The sequence below is a fragment of the Dermacentor variabilis genome, chromosome 10 (genome assembly GCF_050947875.1).
Source record: "Dermacentor variabilis isolate Ectoservices chromosome 10, ASM5094787v1, whole genome shotgun sequence".
In the NCBI taxonomy this organism is placed as follows: domain Eukaryota; kingdom Metazoa; phylum Arthropoda; class Arachnida; order Ixodida; family Ixodidae; genus Dermacentor; species Dermacentor variabilis.
The window spans coordinates 114,985,647-115,008,128 of NC_134577.1; the positions used below are offsets into that span (position 1 = coordinate 114,985,647).

The 22,482-nt window shown below is 50.7% G+C and overlaps 1 protein-coding gene across 1 annotated transcript in view; it reads right to left on the bottom strand.

The window, feature by feature from the left end:
• The window catches only part of LOC142559385 (proton-coupled folate transporter-like), a 107,041-nt gene extending 85,447 nt beyond the window's left edge, over positions 1-21,594 (bottom strand). The window contains exons 1-2 of the mRNA XM_075670989.1: positions 21,476-21,594; positions 228-447 (exon numbers count right to left, since the gene is read on the bottom strand). Coding sequence (XP_075527104.1) covers positions 228-447; positions 21,476-21,594 — 339 coding nt within the window. The remainder of the gene's footprint in view (positions 1-227; positions 448-21,475) is intronic.
• Between the last annotated feature and the right edge of the window lie 888 nt (positions 21,595-22,482).

A 22,482-nucleotide genomic window follows, 5' to 3' on the forward strand; every position in this document is an offset into this window, starting at 1 on the left:
GCAGCACAGCTTGATCCTCGTGGTAGTAGCACGAGGTCGGCTGGAATCAAGCGGTTCCCTACAATATAATTTTCTATGCCACGTGACACCACTAAGCCAATCACGCATGGGCAATGGCGAGAGTGCGCAAGGGTGTCACGATGACGGCGGCGGGTAGATGAAAGAATGGCGCTACGTCGAAACTTATTTTCATCTGGGAAACTTAGGCAAATGGCAACCGTTCGCACCTGCGTGATGAGCAGCCTCATGGCGTAGGAGAGCGTGTAGGCGACGAGGAAAATGCACAGCGCCTGGCTCTTGACCAGCGCGGTCCAGACGTCGCTCAGCTGGACGGCGACCAGGGTGGCTCCATTGCTGCACGCCAAGCAGCTGCCGCCACCCACATCCGGCACCGCTGCAGCTCCTGGTGCCGAGGCAGCAATGGCATCGTCGCCACACCTGGCCGAACTGGAACGGGCGAAAACAACATAGACTCACTCTGGGCACCCGTTACAACCAAACAATCGAGAAAATTTGTTGTACTGTACAGGAAAAACCTACCAGTCCTGATCTGGGGCCTCCTTCTGCGTTATTTACAAAATGTATTTTTCCATTTGGAAACCAAGAAAATGATTCCTCATTCTTAATACTGGCCCACTTGACATAGCACTTTCACATGCGTTAGCTGCTCATGACACTATATACAGGTTGTAGCAAGACTAAGCGAAGACGATATCGTTTCATCACATAAAACAAGTACGCTATGTACAACATACGAAGGTCGGGAAGACCAGTTTTACTATAACGTACATATTATTACGATATTAACGGTAGATACCCGAGAGTCGAGCCGCCGCGAAAACGACGACGAAGTTGGTCGGTGCCCTCGGCGCGAGAAAATGTCGGCCTGGTGCTCTGGCTCCAGTCCAGTGTAAATAGCTTGTAAATAGTCTCTTCCGTCTCTATCTTTCTACACATAACATTCTGGTGAAGGTGAGCGATCCCCGCCCTCGCCACGGAACTCCGGAGTGGTCGGTACATCGAGCTTGTCACCATGCCTCCCGGTGATAAGACCACCTCGGCAACGGCTTCGGCTTGTCCGACTGCTCCCGTCGTCACGGTTGCCCAACATCATGACCCTGGTGTGTTCTCTGGCCTGGAGGGACAGGACGTTGACGAATGGATCAACCTATATGAACATGCCAGCACTAATAACAGGTGGGACCCAACCATTATGCTCGCCAATGTCATCTTTTATCTCGGCGGCACCCCACGCGTGGGGCACCAGACGCATGACGATGAGATAACCAGTTGGGAAAATTTCAAAGAAAAGCTCAGGGAACTGTTTGACGACCCCATTGGCCACAAGGTTGCCGCGAGAAACGCTCTTGCGTCTCGTGTTCAGACATCTACAGAGCCGTACGTTTCATACATCCTCGACGTCTTGGCTCTATGCCGAAAACCTGACGACCCTATGTCTGAAGCTGATAAAGTGTCACATATCCTGAAAGGCATCGCCGACGACGCTTTCAATTTGCTTGTTTTCGGCAACGTCTCGACAATCGACGCCATCATTAAAGAATGCCGTCGCCTTGAACAGGCTAAGAGCCGCAGTATCACACACCACACCACGCGGCTACCCAACGCCGCTGCTACGTCGACATGTGAGGGTCGACCACGTCAGGCTAGCACCTGTGATGACGTCACCCGTATTGTTGGCCGCGAGCTCGAGGCCGCCTGTCCGCCAGCTTTCGCCGCCACGCCTGCCGATCCGCCAGCAACCACGATTGCGATGATTCAGGCCATAGTCAGACAGGAATTTGAGAACATGGGTCTGAACTCCGTGCGTACAACGTCTCAACCCAACGTTCCCCAGTTCGCTACCGGCCCTCTTCGTCCCCGTCAGTCCTTTTCTGCCACATCTCGCCGCAACCCGTCCGAATGGCGTACCCCTGATGGCAGGCCGATCTGCTCCCACTGCTGTCGCATCGGCCACGTCGCTCGTCACTGCCGCAACCGATGGCCACCACCTCCTCGGACATACGCCGCCACTTATTCCCGCCCTTTTGGACCTTCTTTTCCCTATTCCACCCGCCATGAACCCACTGTTGCTGATGCCCCTGCTCCGAACCTTCGCTACAGCCGCTCGCCCTCACCTCGACGCCATCAGTCTCGTTCTCCCCAACCCCGCCGCTTCTTTTCGCCGCCTATCGCCTCCCGGACCCAGCCGGAAAATTAGGCGCTGCAGCTTCTGGAGGTGAAGCTGCGTTGTCCACCCTGCCCTCAAATCCTCTGCTCACGTTACCTGCTAACCAAAACCTTCTTGACGTTGACGTTGATGGCTATCCTGCCACTGCACTCATCGATACAGGCGCACATCTTTCTGTTATGAGTGCTGCCTTCCGACGACGACTCAAAAAGCTCCTCACCCCACCGTCGGCACGCGTCTTCAGCGTTGCGGATGGCGGTACTGTGCCTATTGTCGGCATGTGTACGGCACGAGTCAGCATTGCCGGCCGCCACACCCCTGTCCTCTTCGCCGTGATTGCTCATTGCCCCCACGACCTAATTCTCGGCCTCTACTTTCTCTCCGCGCATTCTGCCCTTATTGACTGCTCTGCCAGTACTCTTCGCCTTGAGTTGCCGATTCTCGCAGAACCTTCTGACGCAACCCAGTGCCGCCTACGCTCCACCGGCTTTATTCGCCTGCCGCCAAATCAATAGCCTATATTGAACTCTTGTCTTCCCCACCAGTCCCTAATGGCGAGTACCTCGTCACTCTTCTGCCCGACATTCCACTACAGTATGACGTTGCCGTGCCTCACAGTATACTTACTATTACTGCGAACCGCACTCGCATGCCTATCTTTAACTTTGGATTGGCAAAGCAAATTCTTCCGCAAGGTATTTGCCTTGCCAACGTTGATTCTCTCGGCGACCATCACGTGGCAGCGTTATCAACCGATGCTTCTTCCGAGCTTAGCAGGCCCATCGTGCCAGCCTCGCCCGCCGATCCCAAGATACAGAAAATGGTTGCGACGGACCTGTCTGCTGCGCAGGCTGAAGATCTTTACCAAGTATTATCGTCCTACAGAGATATTTTCGACTTCGACGATCGCCCTTTAGGCCAGACGCTCGCGGTCAAGCATCGGATTCTTACTGGCCATGCTACTCCTATTCACCGACGACCGTATCGAGTTCCTGCGTCGGAACACCGAGTAATTCAAAGTGAAGTCAACAAAATGCTAGACAAAAACACCATTGAGCCTTCTTCGAATTTCTGGGCGTCACCTCTAGTTTTGGTTAAGAAGAAGGATTGCACGTGGCGCTTCTGTGTAGACTACCGCCATCTGAACAACATTACTAAGAAGGACGTCTACCCGCTCCCACGTATAGACGACGCCCTTGACTGCTCCACGGTTCCAGCTATTTCTCTTCTATCGATCTTCGTTCTGGATACTGGCAGATTGCTGTTGACGATATGGACAGAGAAAAAACCACGTTCATCACACCCGATGGCCTATACCAATTTAAAGTAATGCCGTTTGGATTATGCAACACCCTTGCCACCTTTGAGCGTATGATGGACTCCTTGCTCCGTGGTTTCAAATGGTCCACATGTCTCTGCTACCTCGACGACGTCATCGTCTTCTCGCCCACGTTCGACACTCACCTTGAGCGTCTAATAGCTATACTTGATGTATTTCGAAAGGCGAAGCTGCAACTTAACTCGTCGAAATGTCGTTTCGGCCACCGCCAAATTACTGTTCTGGGCCACCTCGTTGATGCTTCCGGAGTACAGCCTGATCCCGACAAAACTCGCGCTGTCAGAGAGTTTCCGGTTCCGAAGACAGCCGCAGACGTTCGAAGTTTTGTCGGGCTATGCTCGTACTTTCATCGTTTTGTTCAAGATTTTGCGGGAATTGCTAGACCCCTCAGTAATATTTTGAAGAAAGGCGTACCATTCTCGTGGGGTACTGCAGAAGCCGCCGCCTTCTCTCGTCTCGTCACTAATTTCTCCTCACCACCCATTCTCGCCCACTTCGACCCTGATGCCCCTACATAATTGCGTACAGATACCAATGGTCATGGCGTAGGTGTCGTCTTAGCCCAGCGTCAGTGTGGCCAGGATCGCGTTATTGCTTATGCGGGCCGCCTCCTTACACCATCGAATTGCAACTATTCCATTACGAAACGAGAATGCCTTGCTGTAGTCTGGGTGGTTGCGAAGTTCCGTCCTTACCTCTACGGTCGCCCTTTTTCCGTAGTCACTGACCATCATGCTCTCTGCTGGCTCTCATCCCTAAAAGATCCTACAGGCCGGCTTGGTCGATGGGCTTTGAGACTACAAGAATTTTCGTATTCTTTGGTCTACAAGTCTGGCCGCCTGCACCAAGACGCTGACAGCTGGTCGCGTTACCCTGCTGACGATCCTGACTCCTCCGATATTACCAGTGCTTCTTGCATACTCTCTGTATCCCAGCTGCTTCATTTCGCCGACCAGCAACGTCGTGACGCCAACATCAGAGGACTCATCGACCGTTTTGAACACTCTCCAGCCGACGCCACTCAACGCCTCTTCGTTCTCCGCCACGGTACTCTGTACCGTCGTAACCTTCATCCGGACGCCTCTGAGTTCCTACTTGTCATACCTAAAACCTCCGCTCAACAGTTCTAGAAGAGCTCCACGACGCACCAACGGCAGGACACCTCGGCGTATCTCGAACCTATGACCGTGTACGTCGCCGTTTTTTTCTGGCCGGGCCTTGCCCGTTCCGTACGACGTTACGTCGCCGCTTATGAACTTTGCCAACGACGCAAGAAGCCTTCCCAGCCCCCCGCTGGTTACCTGCAGCCGCTCGACATCCCTGCCGAGCCCTTCCATCGTGTTGGCTTAGACCTTCTCGGCCCATTTCCGGAATCTACATAAGGAAACAAGTGGGTTGCAGTCGCGGCTAACTACGCGACCCGCTACGCCGTAACTCGCGCTCTTCCGACCAGTTGCGCAACTGACGTTGCGAACTTCCTTCTACATGATATCATTTTGACGCATGGTTAATTGCTAACAGACCGTGGCCGTACGTTTTTGGTGAAAGTCATTGACGACATCATGCGGGCCTGCTCCGTTCAGCATAATTTTACTACCTCCTACCACCCTCAAACAAACGGCCTCACTGAGCGTTTGAACTGCACCCTTACAGACATGCTATCCAAATACGTTTCCGACGACCACCGTGACTGGGACCTGGCTCTACCCTACATTACCTTTGCATACAACTCTTCCCGTCTCGAAACTGCCGGCTTTTCCCCATTTTACCTCTTGTATGGCCGCGAACCGACGCTACTACTAGACACCGTGCTTCCGTCCACCACAGCTTCAACTAGTGCTTATGCCCGTGATGCAATCGCCCGTGCTGACCATGCTCGTCAGCTTGCGCGCGTTCGTCTACAAGTCTCTCAAGACAAACAGAAGCGACGCTACTACCTCCGTCACCGTGATGTCCATTTCGCACCCGGCACCCTCGTGTTGCTTTGGTCACCATCGCGTAAAGGTGGCCTTCGTGAGAAACTGCTTTCCTGTTATACCGGCCCATATCGCGTGCTCCGCCAAGTGACCGATGTCACCTGTGAAATTGTTCTAGCCCCGCCCACTACGTCCTCCGGTGTGACAACCAGTGACATTGTCCACGTCACCCGACTCAAGCCCTACAACTCTCCACGTGCCTTGGATATTTAACACCACCGTGGCGGCGCTTTTGCCGCCGGGGGGTAGAATTACGATAGTATCGGTAGATACCCAAGAGACGAGCCGCCGCGAGAACGACGACGAAGTGGGTCTGTGCCCTTGGCGCGAGAAAATGTCGGCCTGGTGCTATGGCTCCAGTTCAGTGTAAATAGTTTTAAATCGCCTCTTCCGTCTGTATCTTTCTACACGTAATAATATAAAAGGCTCTTTATGCGGCAACGATGTATAAATAACTAAGTGCAGAACAGACACAAGATAAATGTTTAAAAACAGAAACAAAGAAGGTAAATATGTAAAGCTATGGCTAGGAGTTATGAGATAAAGAAATAGAATAAAATACGATAAGCAAGAAAGAGTTGGATAAGCAGCTACCTAATAAAAAAATTACCGACGATTACGTTACTTCCTAATGCGAAATTTGAGCGCAGCAAATAAGCTGTTTCACCTTTTCGATAGATTGAGGCAAAGAAATCGAGCAACACATGTATGCGCTATCACAGAATTTTTTTTTTCACACGTATTCCTTTAACAAAGACTCCACTAGGTAAGCTTCTGCTTCGGCGGCACGCACCTCTGGATTCTGACGGCGACGGCGCTGGGCCTCTGCTCTGGCAGCTCGTTTAGCAGCAGCAGCAGCAGCAGCAGACGGAGGACTTCCATCGGTCGTCTCGCTCATGGCTCAGAAAGAACTGGCAGATAATTTCGCAGTGGCGAACGGCAGCGGCAATTTCGGCTCGGGCGGTGCACATATACAGATCCGCCGCCACCGATCTGGCTCTCTGATTGCCACCGCACAGGGCGAACGGCAGCGGCAATTTCGGCTCGGGCGGTGCACATATACAGATCCGCCGCCACCGATCTGGCTCTCTGATTGCCACCGCACAGGGGTTGCATTGGAGGAGGAGCGAAGAAAGGAATTAAGTTCGAGCCGGCGCTTTGACAACCGGAGACTCGCAGGAAGAGGGGGGAGGGGGGCGGCGTGTACACCCAGCGGCAAACGATGGGGGCAGAAGCGCGCGCAGCAAGCGGACAACACGATAAAGGGAGGAGGGAAGAGATAGCAGCGACTGACTGATGCCGCTGACGCCGATAGTGAGTCAACCCCAGCTGCGGAGTTGGTTTCAGGGACAACGCCGCCGATGCCGACACAAACAATATGATACCCTCGCTTCCGCAGCGCTAAGAACCAGGTCTAGCCATGGGAAGGTGGTCACGTATTCGTCGACGTGCCGGGGCCTACGTGAAATAACCGGCGCGTCGGCAACTGAAGAGCACCCTATCCGCCACACAAGAACAGGGGGGGGGGGACCCTTTCCTCCTCTTTCTGCATGGCGGCGACGGTGTTCTATGCAGTCACGTTATCTTGACTCTCTAGCGGCGTCAGCGGCATCCAGCGGTATCAGTCGGTCGCTGCTAGCGCTGGGGGGATGAAAGGGGGGCGGAGCTGGTTACGAGGCCGACGACAACGCCGACGACGACGCGAAACCCAGGAACGGACGCCAAAGAGCTGCGCTCTAAAACAATGTAGTGAAAACACAACATTTAGAGTCCGAATAATAATAATAAAAGTAACAATCAATCACTCAATCAAATAATCAGTCAAATGTTGATTATTGTGCTCAGGAACAGCTACGGAGCTTTCGTACTGATGCACCTAAAGAGAATCGTCTGCTAATGCGTGAGGATTGTGTGGCTCGGCTGTCACTTCGTTCTTACTTAGCTTTTTCTACTTGCGTTTCCTAGCTTATGCGCACCCATGGCCTTTCCGGTGGCAAGGAATGCTTAGACTTTAGTAGGAAAATGTCAGATTTTTTCGCCCCATCCGGCTTCTTCAATGCCGTCGTACCAATTGAGCCGAAACGCCGGGCACAAGCGCGCTTCGACGGAGCCGAGCGATCAAACCGGAACACCAGCTGGCTTAGTAGCGTGTGAAGCGGCGCGTGAGGGGAGAGTGCATCGCCGCGACGCCATGTCACAGTGCTAACCTTCCGCTTCTTCATAAAGAACCACTTCTCTTCATAGAGTTTCTAAATAAATACCCCAGAGGGAAATGTGGCGCTAGTGTCTACGGGGGTTCTCAAGAGCGTTGCCTCAATCTACATGGGAATGATGGGAAGTACAGGCTTCGGATTGACTTCGATCTTTAGACTAGTGGCATTTGCGTGCGGCGCAGTTGAGTATAGATTAGTTAATCTATACTTTATTATCGCGTAAAATCTAATTTTGTTTCTGCAGTGTCTTATATAATGCACAACACGTTACATAAACTTGGTATGACTTTGAGATTGGAGCACGGTTTACGATGGTTTGCCACCAGGGCACACCAGGGTATGTATTCTTTTGCGTTCTCTTCCCGATTTAGCGCCCGAGAATAATTATTTACTTATTCTTACAACAGCAATAATAATCGCGCATGTACTTATATAAACATACTCATAAAGTATTTATGGAAATAAAAAATGTTGTATTGTGAGAAAGTGTTGCGCCCTTAGAGGAATGCTACAAGTGTCGTCTGCTACGATGCCTGCTCGCTGCAAACGCGAGACTTTTCTCGCAGACGACAGGCACTTGCGAAATCTCTCGCTCTTTCGAAAGGCTGTGTCGGCTGTCACGATTGCTGAATGTCTTCAAGTAAATTTAAGCAAATCTGCTGCAGTGCTAGCTAGGACGCTTGTGGTCTCCTACGAATGTGGTTCATTCTATTTTACATTGACCTACTGCTTCCGAAGCGTTGCGGCGTGGCTTTGCACTTACCCATTTTGCGACATTAGACTACAGCCAAGAAGCAGCAACCTTTCCTACCACAAGTAAGTTTGGGGTCTCAAAGTCCTAAAACACGCATTTCAATGAGCACGTAAACGCGCTATCCATAATGAAGCCCTCAATAAAATTAAATTGTCAAGCCACTAAAAGTACAACTGTCTATGCCTTGCATCATAATGCCTTCTTTTTCCTATTCTGAAGTTTCATAAAGCACGCAACGCTACAGCACCAATCTAACACACTTAACAAACCAAGGTCCAAACGTTGAAAACATGTTCTTTCAACGTTTACGATGTCGTCGCTTTCTCGTCAGGGCTTCGACACCACACAGCGACCCAAACACCGTCCCAGCCGCTGGCCCAGCGCGCTATCTTCACTTCGAGCAGCAGAACAAAGGCAGAGAGCTTTTCGTTGCACTGTCCCACTGCAGGTTATAGCAATTGCGCTTAGAGCGAAACCAAAACTGCCAAAAAATACTTGTAGACTAGTTCGCCAGTCAAAAGACTGCCACTCCGAAGCCTGTACTTCCCATTATTCCCATGATGGTTGAACGATCGCAGCGCCAGATTTCCCTCTAGTTATACTAATGTGAAACTCTATGACTTCTCTGTCTGTGCGTCCGTCCATCCGTCTGTCCGTCTGTCCGTCTGTCCGTCCGTCCGTCCGTCTGTCCGTCCGTCCGTCTGTCTGTCCGTCCGTCCGTCCGTCTGTCTGTCTGTCTGTCTGTCTGTCTGTCTGTCTGTCTGTCTGTCTGTCTGTCCATCCGTCCTTCCGTCCGTCCATCCGTCCGTCCATCCGTCCGTCCGTCCGTCCGTCCGTCCGTCCGTCCGTCTGTCTGTCTGTCTGTCTGTCTGTCTGTCTGTCTGTCTGTCTGTCTGTCTGTCTGTCTGTCTGTCTGTCTGTCTGTCTGTCTGTCTGTCTGTCTCTCTCTCTCTCTCGCTGTAGATCTCGTGTGCGCGCGTTATTCGCGCGTTCCTTGCCCACGCAAGCTCTCGCCTGAATTCTCGCTGCACCTCGGTAAGGCCCAATGAAAAAGGCACCAAGCGTCTCAATGCGCTCGCTTGCCCGCGAGGTGTTCATAACTCGAAGTGCGTTCAGCAGCGTTTAATTGGACATTGGGCCACCTCAAAATCTCAAGCTCGGCCAGTCAGAAATTTCAAGTTGGCCCAACCCCACAATTCAGTTGTGCCAACCCAAACTTCAAGTTCTCCCACCCCCAATGCTACTTGTCGACTTCTGTTTGAATCTAAGAAAAAATAACATTTTGACGTTACCCTTCATTAGTATGGGTGGTCGAAAGGTTCCGTTTTCGCTCGACTCTGGGCGCTCGACTATGCGCCGCGTGCGCTTTGGAGTTTCAGTTGTTTCGTTATCGCGTTGTGCTGCGCTGGTTCTGCTGGCTCGCGAAACTTGCATGACAGCGAGAATGACACGTGTATGTGATGTCGTGGGATGCGCGAACGGTCCGCAGAACTTGGTCAAGGGCAGTTGCAGCGGTGAATCCAACGTTACTTATCACTGTGTGCCAACGAGTGAACCTCTCCGTTCGAAGTGGTTAAGTGCCGTACCTCTGCCACAGCGCGTTGGCAAAGTGCTCGCTGTGGAGTGTGCAAGTGGCATAGTGTGCTCGCTGCACTCTCGTCCAGAGCATTACGAGTTCAACGCCGCCTTACTGAAGTCGTGTGGAGTGCCTTTCCAAGCAATGCTTTCCCGTAGCGCTGTTCCGTCGGTATTGCCTGAATTCTCCGAAACGCAAGAACTGCAGGTCGAAGACGGGGCGTGAGTGCGGCATTTGGTTTTCACGAAGGAAAAGCTACAAATGTACGAATATGTACAGCCTTGACATACAGTTGCCGTCGTAGTAGTACGCAACGACGCCGGCAGCGCGAGCCCTCAGCAGCATGTCACGTTCATCAGTGCTTAATCACTGAAGTCGAGCCCAGCATCGCGAGCCAATGTGTCGTTGTCAGGGTCGTTCATTGCAACGAGCGTCAAAGTTGGCTTCATAAAATAAAGAACCAGCTTATCATTGTGCGCTTTCCCTTCCGCTAGCCATCATAGTTCCGCTTTCGCGCTGCTGTAGGCTCTGTCTTGGCTCTGTTTCTTGCCGCGCGTTTGCCTTTTCCGCAGAAAAGCCGAAGCGCCGTCTGCGGGCGCCGTTTTACTCACCGACGGCGCAACGTCACTATGAGACAATGACGTCACCACTCCTCAATCGGAGGGCGGACGACTTGAACTGCACTAGAGGTACGCGGACGCTCCAGAACGCATTTTATCTTAAAATAGGTCTCTTCTTCGCATGAAACAAGCGTTTTGAGGTTTCCGGGATGGTATTTCAACAGTCCAAGTTGACTTAATATTAACCTTTAGTGTCCTTTTAAATTGATCCTTAGTGTTTAAAAGATACCAATCATGTAAATTTACTCTATCATAACAATTAACTGCCTTAAATTAGCAAATTGCGCAGTTTTGTGCAGCTACAGGGCATTACATTTTTCGCGTGATAGGGCTGGGGAGCTCATCAAAGAATGCTTACGCATTAATATAAAAACAGAAAATGAGGAGGTGGCGTAAATGCAAGGTTATCACCCCCCCCCCCCAGCATGGTTATATAAATATATACAAAAGACAGGAAATGAACTCTAACATGTGTGAATACAGGCAGAATAATTATCTGTTTTTTAGAGTCATGTCATAGAACCGTCTCGAATGGAACAAAGCCACGCAGAAAACGCGAAATGCTGGCTGGTATAGTTCGGCGGACTAGGTATAAAGCCATGGACCACCTTATAGGGGAACAAAAGGTCTGATTTAATTCGTCTTGATTTTAGAGATGTGAGCTGTGGTATATTTGAGAGGGCTCAACTATGGTCGCCAGAGCAGCATAAGTTGTGCTTGAAAATAGAGATCAATTTATTCTAGATGCGTTCAATGAGGCAGTATTTGCACGTTCCGCCCCAAACTACCGAGGCATACCCTAGTAGCGGAAGGCATACAATATAGTACAATTTCAGAAAGCAACAGGGGAGTGGAAGTCATGCGATATACGACAAACAATTCCAGTAGCGCTAAAGGCAGGTTGTTTCACATATTTAGCATGTGAAGAGAAACTTAGCGTTTTGTCGAAGTATATACACCAAGATCTTTCTTTTGTTCGACCCTGGGCAGTGCAGCATCCCCAAGGGTGTATGAAAATCGCACATGGTGTTTTCCGCGTATAACTTAATACCATGGTTTTGGAAGCACTTAAGAGCAGCTTATTGTCTCTGCACCAGTTTGAAAGTGAAGGAATGTATTTCTGGAGGCTAATGCAGTCGTGAACACTGATGGGTCTCAAATTGCTCAGCAAACAGCTCAGCAAAAGTAAGCATATAAAACGAATGAAGAGTGTTGAATAGCCGACAAAATATCATTGATGGACACTAAGAAGACAAGACGGCCAAGAACGGATCATTGAGGTACTCCACTAGTCACGTCATAGCTAACAGAGTTCGGTCCTTTAATGTCAACGAAGCACAATCTATTGTTGGTAATCTATAATAATTAATAAAATGGCTATTATAGTGCCGAGGAACAGGTACAGAACCTTTGTACTGGTTGACGTAAATACTTATACCCAAGATACTGTGAAAATAAAATGCAAGTAGGCAAGACAATTTGATTGAGAGAAACAAGAAAAAATACGATGAAGTATAGAAAGAAAAAGCATTGACGCATACTTTAGGGGGGGGGGGGGGGGGCGTGCGGACAGCGTACCATCGGATTGCCTTTCACAGAAAGCTAGACCGAACCTCCACTTAGCGCATTTCGCCATCGGCCCACAATGACAAATTGACCATACCCTAGAAAAATCACAAGACGAATCTACAATTATGGAATGCTCGAAGAAATCAGTTGCTGTCTTGGCCGATTCTGGGGGAGTGCGCCCACCAGGATCAGCGAATACTGGCATTTATTAATTCAGGCAAGCGGCACCGACACTGCTGCTACTTGGAATTCGCACTAGAAGTATATAGACGTTTCGCCACCTATGCAGGTGACATCATCAGTACACGAATGACCCACAAAAGCTAAATATCCTCTTATCTACAAAGCAGTCGTAAACATCCGACCCGGGATCACGGTTAGAATTTCACACCGACCGATCACAAAGGATAAAATACGATTCAACGAATTTTATCGTGCCCGATCGTTGCTCCTGCACTAAAGATTTCACGTCATGAAAATCAAACACGTGTCCTTTCTTCAAACAGTGATCGCTGGTGAAACATCGCTATGTGGACGGCAGGTGCATGCAGAAATGAAGAGTGACTTGAGGACCGCACCATCGTCTCTGTCCTTATTTCTGAGTGATTATCTGTGCTCGCCTTTCGTAAACGTTCACAGTTCCTTATCGACTTCTAAGGCCGACATATCGCTAAGGACAACGACAAAGTGAACGAACATAAAAAGATGACATGCCACGCCAACACGCTTTGCATTTAATGGACACGAGAAGTATCTGCCAGTGAAAATCGTGCTTGAGCAGTTTTGCACGCTTCGAACACTCATTCGTTGCTTCCCTTCGAACTAATAACTGGCCGGACACACTGAACATACGTCCGAGGAATAAACGTTCTCAGCTATTCACGCGCATCAGTTTGCGCCGCTGACGCCCGCCTTCAATCGACTAGACATGTCGCCATTCCCGCGCAACTGCGACCGGCCATCCTTCCTCACCTTCTCTGCCATTGTCATGTACAATGCGCCACATTTTCTACCTACTGCGTTCCGTTAAATGAATTCGTTATTCGACGTCATCCGTTTGTGCTATCCTTCGGCACTATACGTATGTGTGCCTCAGTTTGTTATTTACTTATTCTTTAGTTAAACAATAGTAGAAAAAATATTACTGCAGAACCCAACTCACAATGCCTATCGATGGTTGTGCGGTTAACATTCAAGCAATGTTGTGACACCGTATTGCCGAAGGCATGGGCAGGACATGTAATGAGGAGGGAGGATAACCGATGGTCATTAAGAGTTACGGACTGGATTCCAAGGGAAGGGAAGCGTAGCAGGGGGTGGCGGAAAGTTAGGTGGGCGGATGAGATTAAGAAGTTTGCAGGGACGACATGGCCACATTTAGTACATGACCGGAGATGTTGGAGAAGTATGGGAGAGGCCTTTGCCCTGCAGTGGGCGTAACCAGACTGATGATGATGATGATGATGATTGCCGAAGTGAAATTTATTTTAAATCTGCAAAGGTAATTCTTAGACTTCCGTTGCTTCGGCAATTTCGCAATTTGGCAATCTTTTTCAGTGCTCTTGTGAAAACTTTAGTCGAAAAAGCACTCATTTTGAAATAATGGTAAGCAACCGTGTGCTTGTTGCTTTGCTGGTGCAAAGTTGTGCGGTGTCATGGTGGTGGTGGTGGTGAAAACGTATTTATTGGCAGTAAAATTGCTGCGGAGAGACTCCGAGTGGTAGGAGGCTCTTGCCTTGCGGTGCGGGGTCCTCAGTGCAGGGCTCCGCTGGCGGCTGCCCCTTCTGCAGGCACGGTCAATTAAACTCAGCTGATCATCCAGGCACTCACTGACCAGCAGTTCCTCCCATCTCTCCGCTGTAGGGTGTTGTAGGGGGGGTACGGCAGTGATGGCCTGACGTGCCCCACGTGATATGGTATAGGATGGCTTTAGCTGCGCACCATGGGCAGCGAGGAGGATAGGCCGTAGGATGCATTTTATTGTGGATGTGCAAATTCGGATACGTGCCATTTTGTATTTGCCTCACGCTGTCCGATTCCTCTTTATTTAGCGCGTTCGCGCGTTCGCGTTGATGTTACGCGTTCGTATAGGGTCACAATTCTTATTCGGTTCTGGACCCCTGTATCTAATCAGATTTTCTATTGTGTGCGTAATAAGCCTAACCAGCAAGCGCCTGCTAATGAACCAGGTCAACATTATCGCCTTCAACAGATTCATTTCCCAGATGAAGCCGGACCTGCCGCCTTGGAGTGGCGTTCGGCTGCTGAGCATGGGGTCGCGAGTTCGATGCCCGGTAGCGGCGGGCGCATTTCGATGAGAATTAAATGCAGGAATTATTCGTGAACTTCTATTTCGGTGCACCAGAATCCCAGGCGCTGACAATTAATCCGGAGCCCCCCCCCCCTTCCCTACGGCGTCCATCATGGTCTATTGTGCCGTTTCAAAACATTGTTCCATTTATTTAGCCGAACCAGCAAGCAACTAAAGAACATGTCAAAAACAGATTAGTGTCTGCAGGGGTCGAAGGATTTATTAATGTGAAAGCATTATATGGCTCGTGAAGCTAAGATGCGGTGGCGTGGCCGGAGATGGTACAAAAAGTCGCGTAATCTCAGAGACGCGCTCGTGCCACTGCTCGCCCGTCGGTCGTCGCCTTCTCGCACTATGCTTCGATGCCGCTCATCGTGTCAGTGCTCCCATGCTGCCCCTCTCTCTGTGAAGGCGCTGACGGCACCGGCCCACTGCCAATCCGGTGATTGGTGTGAGTTCTGTCGTGCGCTATGATGGAAGGACCTTCGAAGGAGATGTTACAGAAAGTCACATGGCCACATAGACTGCGCCGGTGGTCGGTCTATACATAGCGCCCCGCGTCGCGGCGCTGCCAGTCGGTGCGGTGATTTCGGTCGTGTGCTCACATGGACGAACCTTCGACTTCAAGTTCAGTCAGTAGGTGCGCCCGGATACTTTGTACGTCCACGCAAGTACGCGAGCGAGGCCGAGGCGCGTGACGCTAGGAATGGTACAAGGGAACGTGAAAACGATACTACTACGTTTCGTAAAAGGACTCGTCATCGGAAAGAAGCCGAAATGGTTTCGCATTCATCCACGTAGGGATACCTAAGCGCCCTTGACTTTTCTTTAAATTACACACATGTAAACTGCCGACAGACACATTGCTCGAACCACAAACATGATTTTGCCTTAGTTAGGGTAGAAATATATTGTTGCGGGGTTAAAAACAGTCAGGCGTGTACTTACAGAATATTTACAATAATTATATCAGCTGACAAGATGGTAGCCAGCACGCGAAACCCAGAACATCTTCTTCTTCCGACGATGGTTAAAACATCTTCTTCGCCAGCGTGTCACATGACCCCCGGCGGCTGAAGCACCGGCTCGGTGCTGGTTAGGAGGCGGGCGAGTGATACAACTAAAGATGCGCGACGTGGACCACGTCGGAGCGATGCTGAGCCACGGTTGGCTCAAGAGCGGCGATTTCGTACGTGACGTCAATTACTTGACGCAAGACACGGTCAGGACCGGAGTAGTGTGAAAGTAACGTCTCCGAGAGACGCGTCGCAACGCGTCGCGACGGTGACAAAGGAGAACCAGGGCGCCCGGTGTGTAATGGACGTCACGATGGCGGGCGTCATATAAGCGCCGCTGATTGTCCTGCGACTCCACAAGTCGACGTCGAGCAATATGGCGTGCTTCTTGTGCTTTGAGGATGGCTTCACGGGCGTACTCGGATGTGGAATTCAGACTAGCAGGCAGAACGGCGTCGAAGGGTAACGTTGGGGTCACGGCCAAACATGAGGAAGAATGGAGAGAAGCCTGCGGTATCATGGCGAGACGAATTATAGGCGAAAGTAACGAACGGCAGCGCAACGTCCCAGTCGCGATGGTCATCGGAGACATACATGAACAGCATGACAGTAAGGGTGCGGTTAAGGCGCTCGGTTAGACCGTTCATTTGTGGATGGAAAGCAGTAGCAAATTTGTGTTTAGTCGCACACGAGTGTAGAATGTCATTGACATCTTTAGAAAGAAAGTAGCGCCTCGGTCGGCGAGGAGCTGTCGAGGGGCGCCGTGGTGAAGGATGACGTTTTCTAGGAGGAAGTCGGCGACATCGGGTGCACAGCATGTCGGAAGAGCCCGTGTGATTGCATATCGGGTGGCGTAGTCTGTTGCTACAGCAATCCACTTGTTTCCCGAAGCAGACGTAGGGAAAGAGCCTAACAGATCAACACCTAGACGGAAGAATGGTTCTGATGGTTCGTCAAGTGGTTGAATGCGACCAGCAGGGAGTGCGGTCTACTTTTTGCGTCGTTGACAGAGATCACACGCCGCGACATAACGGCAGACGTCACGGTGTAGACCAGGCCAAAAGAAGCGCCGACGAACGCGGTGATAAGTCCGTGACACGCCAAGGTGACCTGCAGTCGGTACATCATGAAGCTGGCGAGAACAGTCTGACGCAGATGCTCAGACACAACGAAGAGTCGGGCAGGGCCGTCCGGGCGCATTTTTTAGCAATACAATATACCATCTTGAAGGTCAAACATACGAAGGGAAGGATCCGGCGTCGTTGAAGTGAGTCTTTGAATAAGGTGTTGCAAGGAGGGTTCCCGACGTTGTTCGGCTCCAATGTCGCGAAAAGCAGCCAGAGAGAGAACGGTGGCAAGTATGCCGGCCGCAGAAACGTCAGGAGGGTCGACAGGATGGCGCGACAAGCAGTCCGCATCTTGATGTAACCGGCCGGTCTTGTATACAACGGAATAGTTGTATTCTTGGAGGCGCAGAGCCCAGCGGCCAAGGTGCTCTGAAGGATCTTTGAGGGACGAAAGCCAACACAGAGCGTGGTGATCAGTGATGACTGTGAATTGGCGGTCGTACAAATAGGGGCGGAATTTACCCACTGCCCAAACGAGAGCCAGACACTCGCATTCGGTTGATAGAATAATTGCTCTCGGCAGAGGAAAGAAGGCGGCTGGCGTAGGCAATAACCCGTTCTCGTCCTTGTTGTTTCTGTGCCAAGATAGCTCCAATACCGTGGCCACGGGCATCTGTACGGACTTCGGTTGGAGCTGACGCGTCAAAGTGAGCGAGAATGGGCGGGGACGCAAGCAGTCCAATCAGCTCAGTGAAAGCACCAGCTTGTTCAGGGCCCCAAATGAATGCAGCGTCTTTCTTGAGGAGCTGATTGAGAGGGCGCGCAACGTTCGCAAAATTTCGGACAGACCGTCGGAAGTAGGAGCAAAGGCCCAAGAAGCTGCCAACATCCTTGGCACATGTTGGCACGGGAAAGCTTTTGACTGCCCATATTTTATCGTGATCAGGGCGTACACCAGAAGAATCAACGAGATGCCCAAGCACAGAAATTTCACGATGACCGAAGTGGCACTTGGACGAATTTAGTTCTAGCCCCGCCTGACGGAAAACAGATAGGATCGTCGACAGGCGCTCGAGGTGTGTCGCAAAAGTCGGAGAAAAAACGATCACGTCCTCCAGGTAACCGAGGCAGATGGACCACTTGAAACCGTGCAGCAGGGCGTCCATCATTTGTTCAGATGTGATGGGTGCATTACATAAACCGAAAGACATCACTTTAAAGTGATACAGGCCATCGGGAGTAATAAAAGCTGTCTTCTCGCGGTCCATGTCATTCGACGGCAATTTGCCAATAGCCGGGGCGAAGGTCGATGGACGAAAAATAGTGCTCCATGCAGGCAATCCAGGGCATCGTCAATGTGTGGTAGCGGATAGACGTCTTTCTTTGTTACCTTGTTGAGGAGTCGATAATCGACGCAAACTCGCCAACTGTTGTCCTTCTTTTTAACTAGTACAACAGGGGATGCCCATGGGCTGCAAGAAGGTTCGATGATGTCTCGTGAAAGCATATTGTCAACTTGGTGTTGGATGATATGTCGCTCAGTAGGCGAGACGCGGTAGGGTCGCCGATGGATCCGGCTGGCATCACCGGTGTTTATTCGATGTTTTACGACAGATGTTTGTCCTAGAGGGCGTTCTCCAAGGTCGAATATGTCTCAGTATGAGGCAAGGAGGCAACGTAGTTCTAGAGCACGTTGGGGAGGAAGGTCGGGAGCAATCATTTTTGTTATGGCATTCAAACCTGAAGAGACAGAGGGCGAAGTAGGCAATGAACATGAGGAGCTGTCACAAGTTAAAGCCGAAATGTGGTAGTCTCTGGCTGGCGTTATTTGCGCCAGGGATATTCCGTGCGGGAGTACTTGTGTACAGAGTCCAAAGTTCACAAGCGGAAGGCAGGAAGTGTTGTCTGAAATGGTAACGACGATGTGAGGGAAAGCGACGTTATGCGAGAGCAGGACATCCGGATTAGGGGATACGATGTAGTCACCGTCTGGGACAGGTGGAACGGGGGAGACACCTATGTAGGTAACGGCACGGTGAGGGAGGCGAATATGCTCTGTGGAACATAGCCGTATCAGAGCACTATCGGGAGGGTCAATAGCAGCAGGTAGAGCGAGTTGCACAACACCAGCAGAACAGTCTATGAAAGCGGAATGTGTACACAGAAAGTCAAGGCCCAGGATGAGGTCGTGAGGGCAGTGCTCTAGTACATAAAACAGAAGTATGATGTCCGGTGACACTTACGCGAGCCGGACACATGCCAATAACGGCTCGTGTTCCACCGTCGGCGACTTGGACCACAGGCGAAGTGCCAGGAGTGAGGACTTTCTTGAGACGATTCCGAAGCTGAGCATTCCTCACAGATACGTGTGCGCCAGTGTCAATCAGAGCCGTAACAGGTACACCATCCACGTTCACGTTAATGAGGTTCCGATGTGTGGGCAAGGTCAAAAGATGATTTTTGTGTCGGGTCGGTTTGGCAGTATCACCTCCAGGTGCTACACCCGTTAGTTTTCCGGAAGGGTGCGCTGGAAGGAACTAGGGGACGGTGATCGGCGAGATGGGAGCGATCGGGAGAAGCGGCGACATGGCAAAGGAGAGCGGCTAGAGCGGGTAGGACGAGAAGTGTCGCCAGAATTTGCTGGCTGCGTTTGCGGGGCGAACCGGGGAGCAGCATGAGGGCCGTGGGATGGGTGGTAGGACCAGGGGGTCGAATTCCACGAAGACCGGCAGTGACGTGAAATATGGCCGATACGGCCACAAGTGAATCATATAGGACTGTCGTCTGGAGTACGCCATTCGGCCGGGTTGCGATACCGCGTTGGGGCATTCAGGCTGCGGGTGCGTATGACAGTGCCGGACGGAGTGTAGTCCGGCCGATTAACTCAGCAGACGTTGGTCAAGCCAACATTGGCCAATTCTTGGCGCACGATGGACTGTATTAATGAGACGGTCGCCTGGCAATTGTCGGGGCCATGGGTTGAGGTCGTCACAGGAGATGTGGCTTCTATTTCACGTCGGATGACATGGGGGATGTCATCAGAGCGATTGGGTGTGGGCGGACTGCGGAGGTCTTCGCAGGTGGACGTAGCAGCGGTGTTGGGAAGGCGTGTTGGAATGGCTGGGCAATGCGGCAGCTCTTGGCCTCTTCAAACCGCCGGCATTCGGTAATGATGGCTTGTACAGTGGAAGAATTCTTGAAGACAAGGAGATGGAAGGCATCATCTACTATGCCCTTAATGGCATGTGCAACCTTATCTGGTTCGGACATCTTCGGATCCACTTTGTGGCACAGAGCGAGCACGTCCTGGATGTAAGTGAGATAGGATTCTGTGCATGTCTGGACACGCGAAGCGAGGTCTTCTTGGGCGGCGCGCTGACGTCCAACTGGCTTGCCAAACAAATCTTTGAGTTTCTGTTTACAGACGTCCCAGCTGGTGTGTTCCTCCTCGTGGGTCTGAAGCCAGACGCATGCCGTGCCCACGAGGTAAAATATCAGATTCGCGAGCATGATGGTCTGGTCCCAGTGGTTGCTGGCGCTCAACCGCTCATATAGTTGAAGCCAGTCTTCAACAGCAGTGTCGTCGGTGCCAGAAAAGGTTCCTGGGTCGCGGGGTTGTGCTTGAATGACGGTGGGCATGGGTGCCGATCGGCCCGAAGCGTCCTCGCCTTGAGCTGGCATTGTCGATGCAGCCAAGGAGCGCCCGCTGCGCAAATCTGTCTTGATAATGATCGCGCAACCTCCACCAAAAATGTTACGGGGTTAAAAACAGTCAGGCGTGTATCTACAGAATATTTACAATAATTATATCAGCTGACAAGGTGGTAGCCAGCGCGTGAAACCCAGAACATCGTCTTCTTCCGACGATGATTAAAACCTCTTCTTCTTCAGCGTGTCACAATATTTTGTTCTTCGAGCAATAATACAGTGCCTTCTGTGCCGGAATGCGGAAACCATAGAACATTTTTTTCATTTACTGCTGGGACACATTCCTTCTGTTGGGGTGGCATTCACACAACATTCCAGAAGAATCTTCCAATGAATGCTCAGCGGCAGTATTTCTCCATGTAAAAGCAGAAACTGCCCTGTATTGTCTGAGCTTACCGGCCTTCACAGCGTATTGAGGTCACGGATTGGTATTCTGAACTCCAACCCGCAGACAGGCTCAGTTAAGGCTCATTTTGTGGAGAACGTCAACCAACTTGGAGATGGAATAAAAAACCAAAGTGCTGAGGATGAACTTCTTTGTAGATCGCTTGTATTCTTAACAGTTGGACGTTCATAAATAAAACGCAACGAGCCTTCGGCATGTTCACGAGAGATGTGTACACACTATGTTATCTGTTCTTGTCTGAACAAAGGCAGCACAACTGTACAACAACATATAATAAAGACAACACACAAAAGAACGACAACACTTACAAGAACAAACGACTGCGTAATGCTTAGTGCATCTTGTTATTACGCCAAGGGACGACGGTTCAAATTCAGCCATTGGACACGTAATTTTTCTTTCATTTGAAAAGATCCCAAATGAGCCTAGGCCATCTTATCGCAAAATACCTGGTAAGAGGCAAAGAATGCTTCTTATTAAAGCACAATTTCTTTAGCTCCATGTCAAAGTCTCCCATATAGGTGGTGTCCCCAGCGATTGTTCCCGCGGAGTAACAGACACACGTATCAACGTCTATGCTTTTACTGATTGCACGTGCCCAGCAATTGCACAGGCGGCAATACGTCATGGACGCCACGCTCTGGACGCCACCAATTGATAGGGAAACATAGAGGTATACGTAGGTATGTTTCTCTATGGTGTATAGGCATGCTTCCTTTTTCTACTTCTCACCTGTTGCGGTCCTCGCTGACCGTGCGGTATAGCAGCACAGGTGCGGCGTTGCTGCACGAGGCCTCGTCTTCGTCTCGTGTCGCGCTGGCCGTCGCGCGTGTCGCTGCTTTCATCGGCATCGGCGGGCCCACGATGACGGCGCTACGCCACCGGGCCCGTGCGCCTCTGATCACCGGCCACCCGCCTCCTCCTCTGGGGCCAGCAGCACGCCGATTGAGCACATCGCTGCGCCACACAAAGGTTTCCACAAGAACGCACTCATTAGCGGCACTGGTGAAGCTTTTGGGGACATACGTTAAGTTTGTGTAGCACTAAATATATCCTAGACAGAGACAGAGAGAGAAACCCCCGAGATCGAACGAAATGTTGGCATTTAAATGACGCGAAGCTTGTTTAAATCAGCGAGGTAGCAGCAGTATGTGACGACGTGAGTACGGCCTCTTCTCCTTGTGAGGACGAAGGCAATCGCTGATGGTTGTCGATGGAAGGATGTTGATGAGCGGTGCATTAGCCAGGGAAGTAGAACGCATATATCAATACGTTTGTGACCATTCTGGGAGACTGGCCAAGAAAAGGCAGACGCCCAGTGACACGTGCCCAGTTGCACGTATGCCAAGTATATATATATATATATATATATATATTGGTGTCCTTGATTGTTGGCTTGTATGATATTACTATATATATGCCGAGTGGGCAATTTGGGCAACTGGGTCCAAAACAACTAGCTGCTATCCGGCCTAGTCGACAACTTCAGCACTAATATCATCAAAGCCAACCATCAAGGGCACGAATATATATATATATATATATATATATATATATATACATATTGTCGCGTGTACACGCCGAATGAAGATACAGGCGGTTGCACTTTAGGAAAACGTAAGCGGCGACGCGCGATGCCGAGACGAGCTTCCGTTCTGCTCTTCTTCAATCCCCTTGCTGTGCCACACCATGTGCCCATTACCCCCTCTTCAAAAAAAACGAAGAAGGAAAACATACAT